Source organism: Oncorhynchus keta, chromosome 27, assembly GCF_023373465.1.
Source record: "Oncorhynchus keta strain PuntledgeMale-10-30-2019 chromosome 27, Oket_V2, whole genome shotgun sequence".
NCBI lineage: Eukaryota > Metazoa > Chordata > Actinopteri > Salmoniformes > Salmonidae > Oncorhynchus > Oncorhynchus keta.
The window spans coordinates 38,633,842-38,650,128 of NC_068447.1; the positions used below are offsets into that span (position 1 = coordinate 38,633,842).

The following is a 16,287-nucleotide window of genomic DNA, read 5'->3' on the forward strand; positions in this document are numbered from 1 at the left end:
GTAGTGCAACTAACTCCCAACAAGCTGGTCTATTTAACATGTTGTCCCCTTGTTGAAGACATGTAGACATTTTGGGAAAATATTTTCCGCATCAGGAAAATCAGCTCAGATGTAATTGGGTGTTTACCTCACGTGAACGGCAATCTGACCGGCGCACCAATGGACTCTTAATACTATCCCTCCTGCCCTCCCTCCACCCTGTTCATCTGTTACTGCTGCTGTGAGAGCACTAACATCTGAAATGCTTTAAACCTTGTTATAAAGTAGACTATTGTATTCTGAGATTGTTCCCTGTCTGCTCCTCGGCTTCAAAGGCAGTAATATGAGAATCATTGAACAGGGAAACATGGGAAAAAAACTGAATACTGTATTCTTGTGTTTGCACAGCCATTTGGACTTGCCTGTCTGCATGAGTGTCATATAGGTCGTTCTTGTGATGTAAAGATCTGAAATGTGAGAGGGGACGCAACTCGAGTTCAATCAAGGAATCAATCAAGTCTTTTGAGGTAGAGGATAATCAAGGACAGGTCTTTTTGATGTAGACAGCAGCGAAGACAGTTTGTGCTGGGTTCAGGGTTAATACTGTAGCAGCTATCTTTTATCTGAGTCTGAGGAGTCGATGTGGGAATCAGAGGGAGGTGATGGAGCAGGAGAAGGAGGTGAGGGAGAGGAAGGTGGTGAGGGAGAAGGAGAGGGAGGTGAGGAAGGTGGAGAGGGAGGAGAAGGAGAGGGAGGTGAAGGAGAGGGAGGTAAGGGAGGTGAAAGAGAGGGAGGTTATGGAGAGGCAGGTGAAGGAGAGGGAGGTGAAGGAGAGGCGGGTGAGGAAGGTGGAGAGGGAGGAGAAGGAGAGGGAGGTGAAAGAGAGGGAGGTGAAGGAGAGGGAGGTAAGGGAGGTGAAGGAGAGGGAGATAATGGAGAGGCAGGTAAGGGAGGTTATGGAGAGGGAGGTTATGGAGGTGAAGGAGAGGGAGGTTTTGGAGAGGGAGGAGAAGGAGGTGAGGAAGGTGAAGGAGAGGGAGGAGAAGGAGAGGTAGGTGAGGAAGGTGGAGAGGGAGGTCAAGGAGAGGGAGGTAAGGGAGGTGAAAGAGAGGGAGGTTATGGAGAGGGAGGTAAGGGAGGTGAAGGAGAGGGAGGTTATGGAGAGGCAGGTGAAGGAGAGGGAGGTGAAGGAGAGGCGGGTGAAGAAGGTGGAGAGGGAGGAGAAGGAGAGGAATGTTAGGAGGGTGGAGAGGGAGGTGAAGGAGAGGAATGTGGAGATTGAGGAGAAGGAGAGGGAGGTGAGGAAGGTGGAGAGGGAGGTAAAGGAGGGGGAGGTTATGGAGAGGCAGGTGAAGGTGAGGGAGGAGAAGGAGAGGGAGGTTATGGAAAGGCAGGTGAAGGTGAGGGAGGAGAAGGAGAGGGAGGTAAGGGAGGTGGAGAGGGAGGAGAAGGAGAGGGAGGTGAGGAAGGTGGAGAGGGAGGTGAAGGAGAGGAATGTGGAGATTGAGGAGAAGGAGAGGAATGTTAGGAGGGTGGAGAGGGAGGTGAAGGAGAGGGAGGTAAGGGAGGTGGAGAGGGAGGAGAAGGAGAGGGAGGTGAGGAAGGCGGAGAGGGAGGTCAAGGAGAGGGAGGTAAGGGAGGTGAAGGAGAGGGAGGTTATGGAGAGGGAGGTAAGGAGGTGAAGGAGAGGGAGGTGATGGAGAGGCAGGTGAAGGAGAGGCAGGTGAAGGAGAGGCAGGTGAGGAAGGTGGAGAGGGAAGAGAAGGAGAGGAAGGTTAGGAGGGTGGAGAGGGAGGTGAAGGAGAGGAATGTGGAGATTGAGGAGAAGGAGAGGGAGGAGAAGGAGAGGGAGGTTATGGAAAGGCAGGTGAAGGAGAGGGAGGTAAGGGAGGTTATGGAGAGGCAGGTGAAGGAGAGCGAGGTGAAGGAGAGGGAGGTAAGGGAGGTGAAGAAGAGGGAGGTTATGGAGAGGCAGGTGAGGGCGGTGAGGGAGAGGGAGGTGAAGGAGAGGGAGGTGAAGGAGAGGGAGGTGAAGAGGGAAGAGAAGGAGAGGAAGGTTAGGAGGGTGGAGAGGGAGGTGAAGGAGAGGAATGCTGAAGAAGGAGAGGGAGGAGAAGGAGAGGGAGGTTATGGAAAGGCAGGTGAAGGAGAGGGAGGTAAGGAGGTTATGGAGAGGCAGGTGAAGGAGAGCGAGGTGAAGGAGAGGGAGGTGAAGGAGAGGGAGGTAAGGGAGGTGAAGAAGAGGGAGGTTATGGAGAGGCAGGTGAGGGCGGTGAGGGAGAGGGAGGTGAAGGAGAGGGAGGTGAAGGAGAGGGAGGTGAAGGAGAGGGAGCTGAAGGAGAGGGAGGTGAAGGAGAGGCAGGTGATGGAGAGGCAGGTGAAGGACAGAGAGGTGAAGGAGGTGAAGGACAGGGAGGTGAAGGAGGTGAAGGAGAGGGAGGTGGTAAGCAAAAAGCTTTGGGAGAAGAAACAGCACTAGGAGACAACACTTCAATTGACTTCCATTCTTTGTTCATGTTCTCAAAAAAGTTCACCTTTGAAGAAATGAAACAATTGAACCAAAACAATACTGAACAGAGCAGCAACAAAACAACAACGTCATGAAAAGGTATTGGGTTGTTTGGAGTGGATGTAGTGAACATGAATTGGCACTTTTCTCCATGAGGAAGTGTATTGTTGTGGAACAGGTGGGAGGTCCAGTCCAGACAGTGGAACAGGTGGATAAATGAAGATGTACATTACTGGTCAAAAGTTTTAGAACACCTACTCATTCAAGGGTTTTTTTTTATTTTCACTATTTTCTACATTGTAGAATTATAGTGAAGACATCAAAACTACGAAATAACACATACGGAATCATGTAGTAAGGGTGGCTACTTTGAAGAATCTTAAATCTAAAATATCTTTTGATTTGTTTAACACTTTTTTTTGGTTACCATATGATTCCATATGTTTTATTTCATAGTTTTGAGGTCTTCACTATTATTCAGCAATGTAGAAAATAGTAATTTAAAAAAAAGAAGAAATAACCCTGGAATGAGTAGGTGTGTCCAGCCAAAGTAATGGAGTCACAGATTGACTCAAAGGGACATCAGACTAAAGTAATGGCGCTGCCGGTAATAAACCAGGCAGTAAGTCACAGATTGACTCAAAGGGACATCAGACTAAAGTAATGGCGCTGCCGGTAATAAACCAGGCTGTAAGTCACATATTTACTCAAAGGGACATCAGACTAAAGTAATGGCGCTGCCGGTAATAAACCAGGCTGTAAATCACAGATTGACTCAAAGGGACATCAGACTAAAGTAATGGAGCTGCCGGTAATAAACCAGGCTGTAAGTCACAGATTGACTCAAAGGGAGATCAGACTAAAGTCACACGATAAAAACCTTGAACGAGCAGGTGTTGTAAATCCTTTGACCGGTAGTGTATATATAGTTCACTCAGGCCATTTATCATAGAAAACAAATGTGTCTGTTGAACTGGGTGTGAATGACTTCAATTGAAACAGGAGAAATAACTGAGTGGGGTCTCCTTTCTCTTCATCTCTGATTATGACACGTACGGAAGAACACCCGCAGATGCCAATTGAAACAGGAGAAATAACTGTGAGTGGGGTCTCCATTCTCTTCATCTCTGATTATGACACGTACGGAAGAACACCCGCAGATGCCAATTGAAACAGGAGAAATAACTGTGAGTGGGGTCTCCATTCTCTTCATCTCTGAATATGACACGTACGGACGAACACTCGCAGATGCCAATTGCGCAGAAAAAAAACCCTGAAAAAAACGAGTGTATCAGTTCACACAGCGAAGCATCACCACCGCGAAACTCTGCCAGCTGCTTAAGCTTCTTACAGGGAGACCAGGAGAAACGTTAACACCTACCGCTGGAAACCTGTTAAACATAGTCACACTGAGACCTGGCGCTGTTGCAAGAAGGGCATATTTTGTTCAATCTGACAATATGTTCATGTGAAAGGGGAAAACCAGTAGCGGTCTGAAGATGGGTCTTGGGAGGATACACCTAGAGATATTTATTGACTTCTTTATCACACTATAGAGAAAGTAATACACAAAGTGATAAACATTGATATGCAATAAACATGTTAGGCCTACATAACGTAACGCTGTATAACGTCAATACCCCAGATAGGTACTGTGAGCCATAGGCCAGGCTCAGCTGCCTTTAGTCAGGGACTAAAGTCATACAATCCTGAGCAGGCAGTATGGGGCATATCACCCTGGATATCAGAACAAAAGGAACATACAGATGTTCTCTATTAAAGGCAGAGCCAGGATCTAATATGTAGTCTTTTGTTTCCCAGGTATATATATAAAAATAAAAAGGGTTTAACATAAGACCCTTCAATTTTGTCAAGAGAAAGCAATTCTTTAAATTGAATACAGGGGGCACTTTTTATTATATTTCTGTCATCCTTCTCCCTTTGTTATCTCCCAGTGAGCCTCTTAGAGCTTTCTGTGGTGCCCCTGCGCATATTACTGCTTAGAGGAGAAGAGAGGGAGGCAGAGGGTTCAGCCGAGCTTCAAGGCACCGACTCTCCTTCCTTCCTTTTCTTCCCTTCTTTCTTGGGAGCTTTATTGATGCCTCTGCCTGTGTGTTCAGGAGGGGACTGGAGAGAAGCCACACTTCTCTCTCTGAGCTGCCATTTAGAGGGCTCTAATGAGGAGAGGCAGAGCACAGCCAGGCGGCCATTCTGGCTCCCAGGGAGAGACTGAGACCATTCCTAATCCCTGGCTCTGTGTAAGGCCATAGTCACAGTCACACAGCACAGGCTAAGCAGCGGCTCCCTGCACTGTAAAAGGCCAATCACAGTCACACAAACAGCAGTGGCCAAGTGGGACAAATGCAGTGGTGGAAAATGTACTCAACTGTCGGACTTGAGTAAAAGTAAGGATACCTTTTATAGAAAATGACTCAAGTGAAATACTACTTGACTGAAAAATCTAAAAGAATCTGGTTGTATATATACTTAAGTACAGGGGTGGAAAAAGTACTAAATTGTCATTCTTGAGTAAAAGTAAAAAAAAGTTAAAGTAAATTGCTATGCATCAAATTTCTTATATTAAGCAAATCAGACGGCACAATTTTCTTGTTTTTGTAAATTTACGGAAAGACAGGAGGCAAACGCCAACACTCAGACTACATTTACAAACGCAGGCAGAAATCCGGCCAGTACATGACACAGCACTGTGATATAGTCACTCTACACTGGAAGTTAACGGGAATACGACTTTTAAACCGCGAAAGCATCCATCATACATGTCAGATTTCAATACTGGCCGGTGTCGTAACTCGGCAGCAGTTCTTCTCTCCAATGAGCCATTGATCATATTTCTGCAATATTCCTACCTCCAGAAACGTGTCATTTAACGGAGGGTCTAGCACATTTCTCCTCTTTGTCTGCCTCTTTCGTCCAGGGTGCATTGCATGGTGCTGTTGCCAGAGATATTATAGAAAGTGCCCAATGGACACCCATTCGATCCTTTCAAGGAGTGCGCTCCTTGTCCCAGAATACACCGCACGGCCCATTGACGTAGCATGGGCAACGTTTCCCATCTCCTCAAGTGTCTATCTGCCATTGTGAATGTCAGACTCCACTAAGGTACATAGATCTGCAGGTTGAACATGGTGAATATACTGGTGAAATTGATAGTGCTGGTTGTTTTAGGCGATTTTACAGCTAACTAGCTACTTTAAAATGCTGACATTGTCTAACGGTATTACCTTGTGTAGATACCTTTGCCAGCCAGTCCGCCCATAGAGAGAGCATTCCATTGTGGATTTTGGAGTCAACTCGAGCTGCAGATGTCCACAACGATTTTCCATGCTGCTACCAATCTTATTATAAAACGCCAAAATTAAACATTTGTTCATAAAAAAAAAATATTGTTCTCAAGTGTTCTTTAAATACTGTAAATTAAAGGCAGGAGTGGTTTTGGGTGGATTTGTCCTTTAAATACAGCACTGGACATATGTTGACCTACTGCAGCTGAACCACAGTGGTTTTTATGATGACCACACCATCATAACGTAACCCCTATCACGGATGAGTAGCAGGCATAAACTAACAGCCATGCACTAGAGACTAGGCTTAGACTAGGGTCACTGCTTGAAATGCTACAGTGTATTACTGTACAGACACACTGTAAATGAATATCTAAACAAGCTGCCCTGGTGACTTCCAAAAAACGAGGCATTGAGCTAATTTCAGGTCTGCTGAGCGCAAACTTGAACCTTGTGAAACGTCTGTGCAACTTCCAGCACATCTTTACTGTGAACACTGAGGCTGTACCCGCTTTACAGTGGTCAAGTAGGCTACTGGGGCTTTTTGATCATAATGTAGGCCTAACAGGGTGGCCCACCATCAAAAACAATGGAGTATATATAAAATGTTAACATTGAAATAGCTGTTCTGTCATTCAGCCCACAGTAGCAGCCAACGTGTGGTGTTCAATGACATAATGTACATTCCATGAGACTGTTGAAAAAAACAGGGCTTGACATGAACCTGTTTATCCACTTGTCCTTCAGACAAGGAAGTGCCTGCAATTGTTGCTTTGCTTGATAGAAGAAACCACCTTACAAAATACAGGGCTTGACATGAACCTGTTTATCCACTTGTCCTTCAGACAAGGAAGTGCCTGCAATTGTTGCTTTGCTTGATAGAAGAAACCACCTTACAAAATAAAATATACTATTATTCCTATACCATTATTACACACAATCGGACAAATTATGCTGCCCTCTGCCTCTGCCTGTCTCAAAATACATCATTGCCCCATTAAGACAAAAAAAAAAAGCTCTTTACCTGACTCGTTTTTTCAAAGATGCACACGTTTGTAATCTCATAGGAAACAAACACTCCCCCATTGCTGACTACATGTGATCTATAACTGGGCTCACAACTCACTAACTTGCAAAGGATATGAACAAAACGTCCACGAGTGGCTACATGCAGCTCTTGCTTTGATCTCAAAACGAGCGCATCTACTAACGATCACAGCTGCAAACACAGTTCAGTTGAAAGTAAAATGGCACAGATCCAATATATGGCGATGTTCTATTTGCATATAGACCTACTGCAGCTCGGATTGGTTATGCTGCATCAGTCTGTGTAGAGTACGGGCTGAGTCATCGGAAATAGAACCCTACCCCCCGATGCGTTTCGCCTACAATCTACTGCATAGTTTGTTTTGATCCGGTATGCTGCATTGAACGTGGATAATATGACGTTGATTCGATCACAATTGCCACAGTAAAAGGGAAGCATGATTAGGTTTAACTAAAAGGGAAAACTCTAGGAAGTTGAGTGACGTTCAATCTCGTGCTTCTGTGGTTGGCCTGATAGTTCTTCTGCGCGAAGTCCCGGGGAGCTGCTCGGCGGTCTCGGGTTACTTAGAGGGAACATTGGTTATTCCTCTTTTTTAAAATGATTTTTCATAAAACACTACTTAACATAAAATGTCTACCGTCGTCTATATAACCATTCATTATTTACATACTGAGAACATTAACAATGCATTGACTCATCAGATATACTCTATTGTCTAGGGAAAAAGCAATTTATTTTGTTGCCTGTTATTCCCAATTATCAGCGTTGTACGACGCCTTTCAGGAGACTGTGCACGGCTCTCCCTCATAACAAAGTCACAAATTAGATTTTTTTTTTGTTGATGTGCAAATTAAAACCCTGACTCACAAAGATTATATAAATTAGTCCCATGACGTTCATGAGTGGCAAAATGGGGAGTAATTGCCATCTAATTCGTCAGAGTAGCGTAGAGAAATCTGCACGTTGCACTTTGAATCCGGCCAATTGTCCCTTTTCTCCTTTAAAAACCACTAGGGTATAAAAATAAAAGGCTTTCATCCCTGTGATTTAAAGGAATCAGAGACACTGTTAAGAGAGTTCAAGTGCAGTCATCCAAAGTGGGTGGATGAAGCACAGAGTTGGTAGCACTCTTAAGCACCGTAGAAGAAGAAATTAATAGGAAATATACATTCAATTATTAAACGTAAAATACATGCATATAATATTCTGTACATTAACTTCCAAGGTCTACATTTTAGTATTTGAAAACGGAGAGCAATATCTCCTCACTCATCTATCAAATAGTGGGTTGTGTGTGTGAGGTTGATTGCTTTTATAGTGAAGGTTTGACGGATGCTTTGTAGACCACAGTGATGGCCGAGAATGCCCCCCAGTTCTTGAGAGGAGAGGAATCCATGATTATACACACACAGAACCATGATAAGTGAAAAGGAAAGAGGGCCAGAGAGATGGGACGGAGGAAGGGAAGGAGTGTGATTGAATAGTCAATCTACCTCTCATCACTCTCCTCCTTATTCCACCGGGGCAGATACCGTGGAGGGGCCTGATGAATGCCAAGCACTTGTGTGCTCATGGGAGAAGGGCCGTGACCTTCAGCGAACAGCAAACTGCTCCACTGTTTATTGGGCAGCTGCCATATGGGGCATTGATATGTGACGGCAGAGCCAAATAGAATCACTGGATGGGACTGTGGTAAGTTTATGCGACTGTGGGAGAGCATGTTCAGCTGTAAATAAAAACAGACCGAGAAACTAGCTGGCTAGTGAGGTGCTAGTGGCCCACCAGTGACGTCACCCATCTTGAGACCGAAAGGTGACCTAGTCACATGGAATAGCTGTAATGAGCAGGGACATGTGGGGTAGACAGTGACCTCAGAGGAGAACAGAGAGGCATGGGGAGCCCGGGAACGTTACTACTCACAGGGAATGGTGCGCAGGTACAGGTTGTCCCTGATCACCTGCTGGAGCTTGTGGTCCAGCGAACCTTTCTGGAACTGCAGGCTGAGGTAGTGACGCAGGTCTGTATTCAGCACCTTGCCTGTGTAGAGGAGGACAACACATCTGGGTCAGTACAGTGCACACACACACACACACACACACCTCGAACATTTCTAAACAGTCGGGACCTCAAAATACATTACCACCAGTGTGTAGACGAGAACCACCGATGATCACTTTCAAAAACTCTTCTCAACAGAGAACATTTCATTTACATTATTTAGCAGACGCTCTTATCCAGAGCGACTTACAGCAGCAATTAGGCTCAAGTGCCTTGCTCAAGGACGCGTCGACACTATTTTCATCTAGTTGGTTTGGGGATTTGAACTGGCGACCTTTCGGTCACTGACCCAACGCTCTTAACCGCCAGGCTACCTGCTATACCAGTGTGTCGACGAAAACCACCTATCATCTCTTTCAAAACCACTTGTCAACTCTCTGACAGGTGCCCGTGATAGAAAGCATGCCCCAAGCGAGAGTACGTGAAAGGAGGACAGTTTTGAAACTTCAAAGATGTGGCTGTGTGACAGCACTGTTGTGCATGGGAACGAGGGAGACAGAGCAGAGGCCCATCGGCTGCGTTGGTAGAGAAACTGTCACGTCAGACAGATTAAATATTCATTGCCTTGAATCACCAAGTATCCAGTAAGAAAGGAACACAATGGCTGGCACTGTCGCTGCCTCTGAGTTTCTGTCTGAGGAGCAACAGAAGTCCAGGCGGAGTTCGGGGAAGTGTGGGGGCTGTACAATCCTCCTGAAGGAGGGGAATTCAGGCATTCCCCTCGGAGCAAGAGGAGGAGGGAGCGAGACAAAGAATAGATCGAGAGCCAACATTCCCCTGGTGTCTGAACAGGATCCCTCTCTGAGCAGTCCAGTCTCCAGCTGTTTAGAGGCTGGTCCGTGTGTCCCCTCAGGGTGGAGAGGATGTGTTTTGAGAGGACGCCAGTTACAGTGTTGTTAGCGTCGATACCCATTGCTCCTCTCCCTGAGCACACAGGCAGCCGCCACTGACTGCGGGGTACGTGCTTTCGCCTGGCTCACCCCCAGATGAACGTAACAGGCTGAATAAATCACTGTGGGTACTCCCCAGAAACCCGTAATGTCAATTAAAGGAGCACAGAGCAATGCGTTTATTTGAAAGGAGGGAAAATATCTGCAAACTGAATCTGGCGAGAATAACACATTTGAAATGTTTAAGCAGCCCAGCCTACGCACGGTTTGAAATATTCATCTTTAGTACCATCCATTTATAGCATCACGCGGTGTGCATGCCTAGAGGAACAGGCCCGACTGATGTCGGCTGGCTGGCTCAGTAGTTTACAGGCAGCGAGGGGTGTTGTGGTGAGTTCCCCCCCACACCTTATTCACAAATAAATTGAATCAAAACAAGCCGCAGCTTTTCCTGCACTCTGATTCGTCCCCCATGGCGTTGAAAGGGACTGCCCACTGAGTTGGCAGATTAGCTGCGTTCCATTGGTTGGCTCAGATGAATACTAATACATTCTATTCCCAACTGTCCCCAAGAGGCCCATAGTATAGTATATATAGATTTGATTCCTAAAAACAGTGCATTTTCTGTACTTCATTCAGCACCACAATTCCCTGTGAAATGTGAGGATCCTCAGAACGCTAGTAAGAGACTTGCATAATCTTCCATACAGGCCTAGTCAATATCATGTGACAAAAAGTCAATGCCTTAATTGCCTTGTTAATGCACTAGGACATTTGTAATACACTGCAACAGGGGAGCGTGTGTCAAACGTAAACAGTTTGTGTATTGGGTATGAATGACACACATACATGACCAAAAGTATGTGGGCACCTGCTCGTCGAACAACTTACTCTAAAATCACGGTCATTAAAATGGAGTTCCCTTTTGGTGCTATATCAGCCTCCACTCTTCTGGGAAGGCTTCCCACTAGATGTTGGGACATTGCTGCGGGGACTTGCTTCCATTTAGCCACAATAGCATTAGTGAGGTCAGGCACTGATGTTGGGCGAGTAGGTCTGGCTCACACTCGGCGTTCCAACTCATTCCAAAGATGTTCGTTGGGGTTGAGGTCAGGGCTCTGTGTAGGTCAGTCAAATTCTTCCACACCGATCATGACAAACCATTTTTTGTATGGACCCCTGTGCACGGGGGCATTGTCATGTTGAAAGAGGAAAGGGTATGTGGAACCACAGAATCGTCTAGAAAGTCTGTGTATGCTGTAGCGTTAACATTTCCCTTTACTGCAACTAAGCGGCCAAGCCCGAAACATGAAAAACAGCCCCAGACCATTATTCCTGCTCCACCAAACTTTACAGTTGGCACTATGGTAGTGTTCTCCTGGCATCTGCCAAACCCAGATTTGTCCGTTGGACTGCCAGATGGTGAAGCATGTGATTCATCAATCCATAGAACTCGTTTCCCCTGCTCCAGAGTCCAAATACGGCGAGCTGTACACCACTCCAGCAGACGCTTGGCTGCGACCTGGCTGCTCGGCCATGAAAACCCATGTCATGGAGCTCCCAATTAACTCTTCTTATGCCGACGTTGCTTCCAGAGGCAGTTTGGAACTCTGTAATGAGTGTTGCAACAGAGGAGAGATTTTTACACGCTACGGGCTTCAACACTCGCTACGCGCTTCAACACTCGATGGTCCCGTTCTGTGAGTTTGTGATGCCTACCACTTCGCGACTGAACCGTTGTTGATCCTAAACGGTTCCACTTCACAATAACAGCACTTGTGGACAAGTGGCATCCTATGACGGTGCCATGTTGAAAGTCACGAAGCTCTTCAGTAAGGCCATTCTACTGCGAATGTTTGTCTTTGAAGATTGCATGGCGGTGTGCTTGATTTTATACAGCTGTGGCTGAAATAGCCTAATTCACTAATTTGAAGGGTTGTCCACATACTTTTGTATATATAGTGTATTTTCTTAGTACAAATGGTATTTTACTCAAGTGTAAGCAGTCGAGCTACAATAATGTATGGCTGAGGTAGTGAGGAACACAAACATGTCTCTTTACAAATTGTGTAAGTCTATAGACATTTTAATATCACAGTTAATACGACAAATTTAGGTCGAGGGAAACAAAAGCAACCTCCCGTCACGCATTGAATTGGTAAACCTCAGGTTCCAGGTCCCCAGAAAATTATTCTATATATTATGAGCTAGGGAACCACAGTACACAGACACAAAACAGAGAGCCCTCCCCGAGCACTGTTCCCATGTTAGGTTTTTAGGTGAGATGGGGGTCTTTCTCCCCCCATCATGGGAACGTGTCTTGGCTTCATTTCCGCACAAACCCCATCCTCACAGGGTAGGTTAAGTATAGACAATGGACGGCGCTAATTGTCACTGTTAATTGTTATCACTGTTATCTCCCCCTCTCTCTCTCTCTCTCTCTCCCTCCCTCCCTCTCTCTAGTGTTTGCAGGCTAGGGCAACCTTTTGTAGCCTGGCTGTCAGGTAGCGTCAGCCTGCTCAGTCATATCTCTGGAGAGCGCGCGCACACACATACTGTACAGCCTCGAGACAGCTAGCGCATCACTGGACAGCCAGGCTGCTACAGAACACAATAGGCTCCTTTGTGGGTTGTCGTCTGGGCATTAGAGTAGTGTGTGTACGTGTGGGGGGAGTTGGGGAATCATTAAAAACAGAGGGAGAGAGAAAGAGAAGAATGATGATGATGCAAATCGCACATGGGATGGGAACCCACCACTACCCTCCTGTCCATTCTCTCTCTCTTTATCTCTCTCTCTTCTCTCTCTTTCCCTCCCAAGTCATGGAGTCTCATCAGCCCAGCCAAGCCCATTCCACAGGAATCCTCACTCTCAAAACAATCTGTGAGATAACTTCCTGAAAAGCAATCAACCTCCCATTTCCTCTTTCACTTCCCTATCCCTCATTTGTCTTCTTTTCTCACTACACTGGCCCCTGCTTCCTAACGTAATCCATCTACCCGTCTCTCCTCCTCCCTTCTCTACCTCCCCATCTCCTCTCGCCACCTCCTCCCCTCTCACCTCCTCCTCGTCATCATCCTCCCCTCCGCCACCTCCTCCTCCTCCTCTCTTCCCCTGCCTCCCCTTTCCTCTCTCGCTCTCCCTCCGTCTCGCCGCCTCACGCTCCCTCCCTCAGTCTTGCCGCCTCTCTCCGTCCGTCTCTCTCCCTCCGTCTTCCTCCCTCTCTCTCTCTCTCCCTCCCTCCGTCTCTCTCCCTCCCTCCGTCCGTCTCTCTCCCTCCCTCCCTCCGTCTCTCCCTCCCTCCGTCCGTCTCTCTCCCTCCCTCCCCGTCTCTCTCTCCCCCTCCCTCCCTCCCTCCGTCCGTCTACCTCCCTCCCTCCCTCCCTCCCTCCGTCCGTCCGTCTCTCTCCCTCCCTCCGTCCGTCCGTCTCTCTCCCTCCCTCCCTCCGTCCGTCTCTCTCCCTCCCCTCCCTCCCTCCCTCCCTCCGTCCGTCTCTCTCCCTCCCTCCGTCCGTCTCTCTCCCTCCGTCCGTCCGTCCGTCTCCCTCCCTCCCTCCCTCCCTCCCTCCGTCCGTCCGTCCGTCCGTCCGTCTCTCTCCCTCCCTCCCTCCCTCCCTCCGTCCGTCCGTCCGTCCGTCTCTCTCCCCCCGTCCGTCCGTCTCTCTCCCCCCGTCCGTCCGTCCGTCTCTCTCCCTCCGTCTGTCCGTCTCTCTCCCCCGTCCGTCCGTCTCTCTCTCCCCCGTCCGTCCGTCCGTCCGTCTCTCTCCCTCCGTCTGTCCGTCCGTCCGTCTCTCTCCCCCCGTCCGTCCGTCCGTCTCTCTCCCCCCGTCCGTCCGTCCGTCTCTCTCCCCCCGTCCGTCCGTCCGTCTCTCTCCCCCCGTCCGTCCGTCCGTCCGTCCGTCTCTCTCCCTCCGTCCGTCTCTCTCCCTCCCTCCGTCCGTCTCTCTCCCTCCCTCCCTCTGTCCGTCTCTCTCCCTCCCTCTGTCCGTCTCTCTCCCTCCCTCTGTCCGTCTCTCTCCCTCCCTCTGTCCGTCTCTCTCCCTCCCTCCGTCCGTCTCTCTCCCTCCCTCCGTCCGTCTCTCTCCCTCCCTCCGTCCGTCTCTCTCTTTCCCTCCGTCCGTCTCTCTCCCTCCCTCCGTCTCTCTCCCTCCCTCCGTCCGTCCGTCTCCCTCCCTCCGTCCGTCCGTCCGTCTCCCTCCTTCCCTCCCTCTGTCCGTCTCCCTCCTTCCCTCCCTCTGTCCGTCTCCCTCCTTCCCTCCCTCTGTCCGTCTCCCTCCTTCCCTCCCTCTGTCCGTCTCCCTCCTTCCCTCCCTCTGTCCGTCTCCTCCTTCCCTCCCTCTGTCCGTCTCCCTCCTTCCCTCCCTCTGTCCGTCTCCCTCCTTCCCTCCCTCTGTCCGTCTCCCTCCTTCCCTCCCTCTGTCCGTCTCTCTCTCCCCTCCCTCCCTCCCTCTGTCCGTCTCTCTCCCTCCCTCCCTCCCTCTGTCCGTCTCCCTCCCTCCCTCCCTCCCTCTGTCCGTCTCTCTCCCTCCCTCTGTCCGTCTCTCTCCCCCCTCCGTCCGTCCGTCTCTCTCCCTCCCTCCGTCCGTCCGTCCGTCTCTCTCCCTCCCTCCGTCCGTCTCTCTCCCTCCCTCCGTCCGTCTCTCTCCCTCCCTCCGTCCGTCTCTCTCCCTCCCTCCGTCCGTCTCTCTCCTCCCTCCGTCCGTCCGTCTCCCTCCCTCCCTCCGTCCGTCCGTCTCCCTCCCTCCCTCCCTCCGTCCGTCTCCCTCCCTCCCTCCGTCTCCCTCCCTCCCTCCGTCCGTCTCCCTCCCTCCCTCCCTCCGTCCCCCTCCCTCCCTCCGTCCGTTTCCCTCCCTCCCTCCGTCCGTCTCCCTCCCTCCGTCTCCCTCCCTCCCTCCGTCCGTCTCCCTCCCTCCCTCCCTCCCTCCCTCCCTCCGTCTCCCTCCGTCTCCCTCCCTCCCTCCGTCTCCCTCCCTCCCTCCGTCTCCCTCCCTCCCTCCGTCTCCCTCCCTCCCTCCGTCCGTCTCCCTCCCTCCCTCTGTCCGTCCGTCCGTCTCCCTCCTTCCCTCCCTCCCTCCGTCCGTCCGTCTCTCTTCCCTCCGTCCGTCCGTCCGTCCGTCTCTCCCCTCTGTCCGTCTCCTCTCTCCCTCCCTCCCCTCCGTTCCCTCCCTCCCTCTGTCCGTCTCTCTCCCTCCCTCTGTCCGTCTCCCTCCTTCCCTCCCTCTGTCCGTCTCCCTCCTTCCCTCCCTCTGTCCGTCTCCCTCCTTCCCTCCCTCTGTCCGTCTCCCTCCTTCCCTCCCTCTGTCCGTCTCCCTCCTTCCCTCCCTCTGTCCGTCTCCCTCCTTCCCTCCCTCTGTCCGTCTCCCCTTCCCTCCCTCTGTCCGTCTCTCTCCCTCCCTCTGTCCGTCTCTCTCCCTCCCTCCGCCCGTCTCCCTCCTTCCCTCCCTCTGTCCGTCTCCCTCCTTCCCTCCCTCTGTCCGTCTCCCTCCTTCCCTCCCTCTGTCCGTCTCCCTCCTTCCCTCCCTCCCTCTGTCCGTCTCCCTCCTTCCCTCCCCCTCCCGTCTCCCTCTGTCCGTCTCCCTCCTTCCCTCCCTCTGTCCGTCTCCCTCCTTCCCTCCCTCTGTCCGTCTCTCCCCTCCTTCCCTCCTTCCCTCCCTCTGTCCGTCTCTCTCCTCCCTCCCTCTGTCCGTCTCCCTCCTTCCCCCTCTGTCCGTCTCTCTCCCTCCCTCTGTCCTCTCTCCCTCCCTCTGTCCGTCTCTCTCCCTCCCTCTGTCCGTCTCTCTCCCTCCCTCTGTCCGTCTCTCTCCCCCTCTGTCCGTCTCTCTCCCTCCCTCTGTCCGTCTCTCTCCCCTCCCTCTGTCCGTCTCTCTCCTCCCTCCCTCCCTCTGTCCCTCTCCCTCCCTCCCTCTGTCCGTCTCTCTCCCTCCCTCTGTCCGTCTCTCTCCCTCCCTCTGTCCGTCTCTCTCCCTCCCTCTGTCCGTCTCTCTCCCTCCCTCTGTCCGTCTCTCTCCCTCCCTCTGTCCGTCTCTCTCCCTCCCTCTGTCCGTCTCTCTCCTCCCTCCCTCCCTCTGTCCATCTCCCTCCCTCCCTCTGTCCATCTCCCTCCCTCCCTCTGTCCATCTCCCTCCTTCCCTCCCTCCGTCTCCCTCCTTCCGTCTCCCTCCTTCCCTCCCTCCGTCTCCCTCCTTCCCTCCCTCCTCCCCCTCCTTCCCTCCTCCGTCCCCCTCCTTCCCTCCCTCAGTCCCCCTCCTTCCCTCCCTCCGTCCCCCTCCTTCCCTCCCTCCGTCCCCCTCCTTCCCTCCCTCTCCTTCCCTCCCTCCATCCGTCTCGCCGCCTCTCTCGCCGCCTCGCTCCCCCTCTCCCAGGGCTTTATTAGCATGGGAAACATATGTTAACATTGCCAAAGCAAGTGAAGTAGATAATAAACAAAATTGAAAAACAATTACACTCACAGAAGTTCCAAAAGAATAAAGACATTTCAAATGTAGTATTATGTCGATATACAG

General features: G+C 50.4%; 1 protein-coding gene across 5 annotated transcripts in view; it reads right to left on the bottom strand.

Moving 5' to 3' along the window:
* The window catches only part of LOC118359979 (membrane-associated guanylate kinase, WW and PDZ domain-containing protein 3-like), a 195,799-nt gene that overhangs the window by 56,587 nt on the left and 122,925 nt on the right, over positions 1-16,287 (bottom strand). For 3 of the 5 annotated variants that reach the window (XM_035738948.2, XM_035738947.2, XM_035738950.2), the window contains exon 2: positions 8,759-8,875. In XM_035738948.2, coding sequence (XP_035594841.1) covers positions 8,759-8,875 — 117 coding nt within the window. Of the gene's footprint in view, positions 1-5,730; positions 5,874-6,814; positions 7,028-8,758; positions 8,876-16,287 lie in introns of those variants that run through there. The other 2 variants (XM_052482382.1, XM_035738949.2) reach the window with 2 other exon arrangements.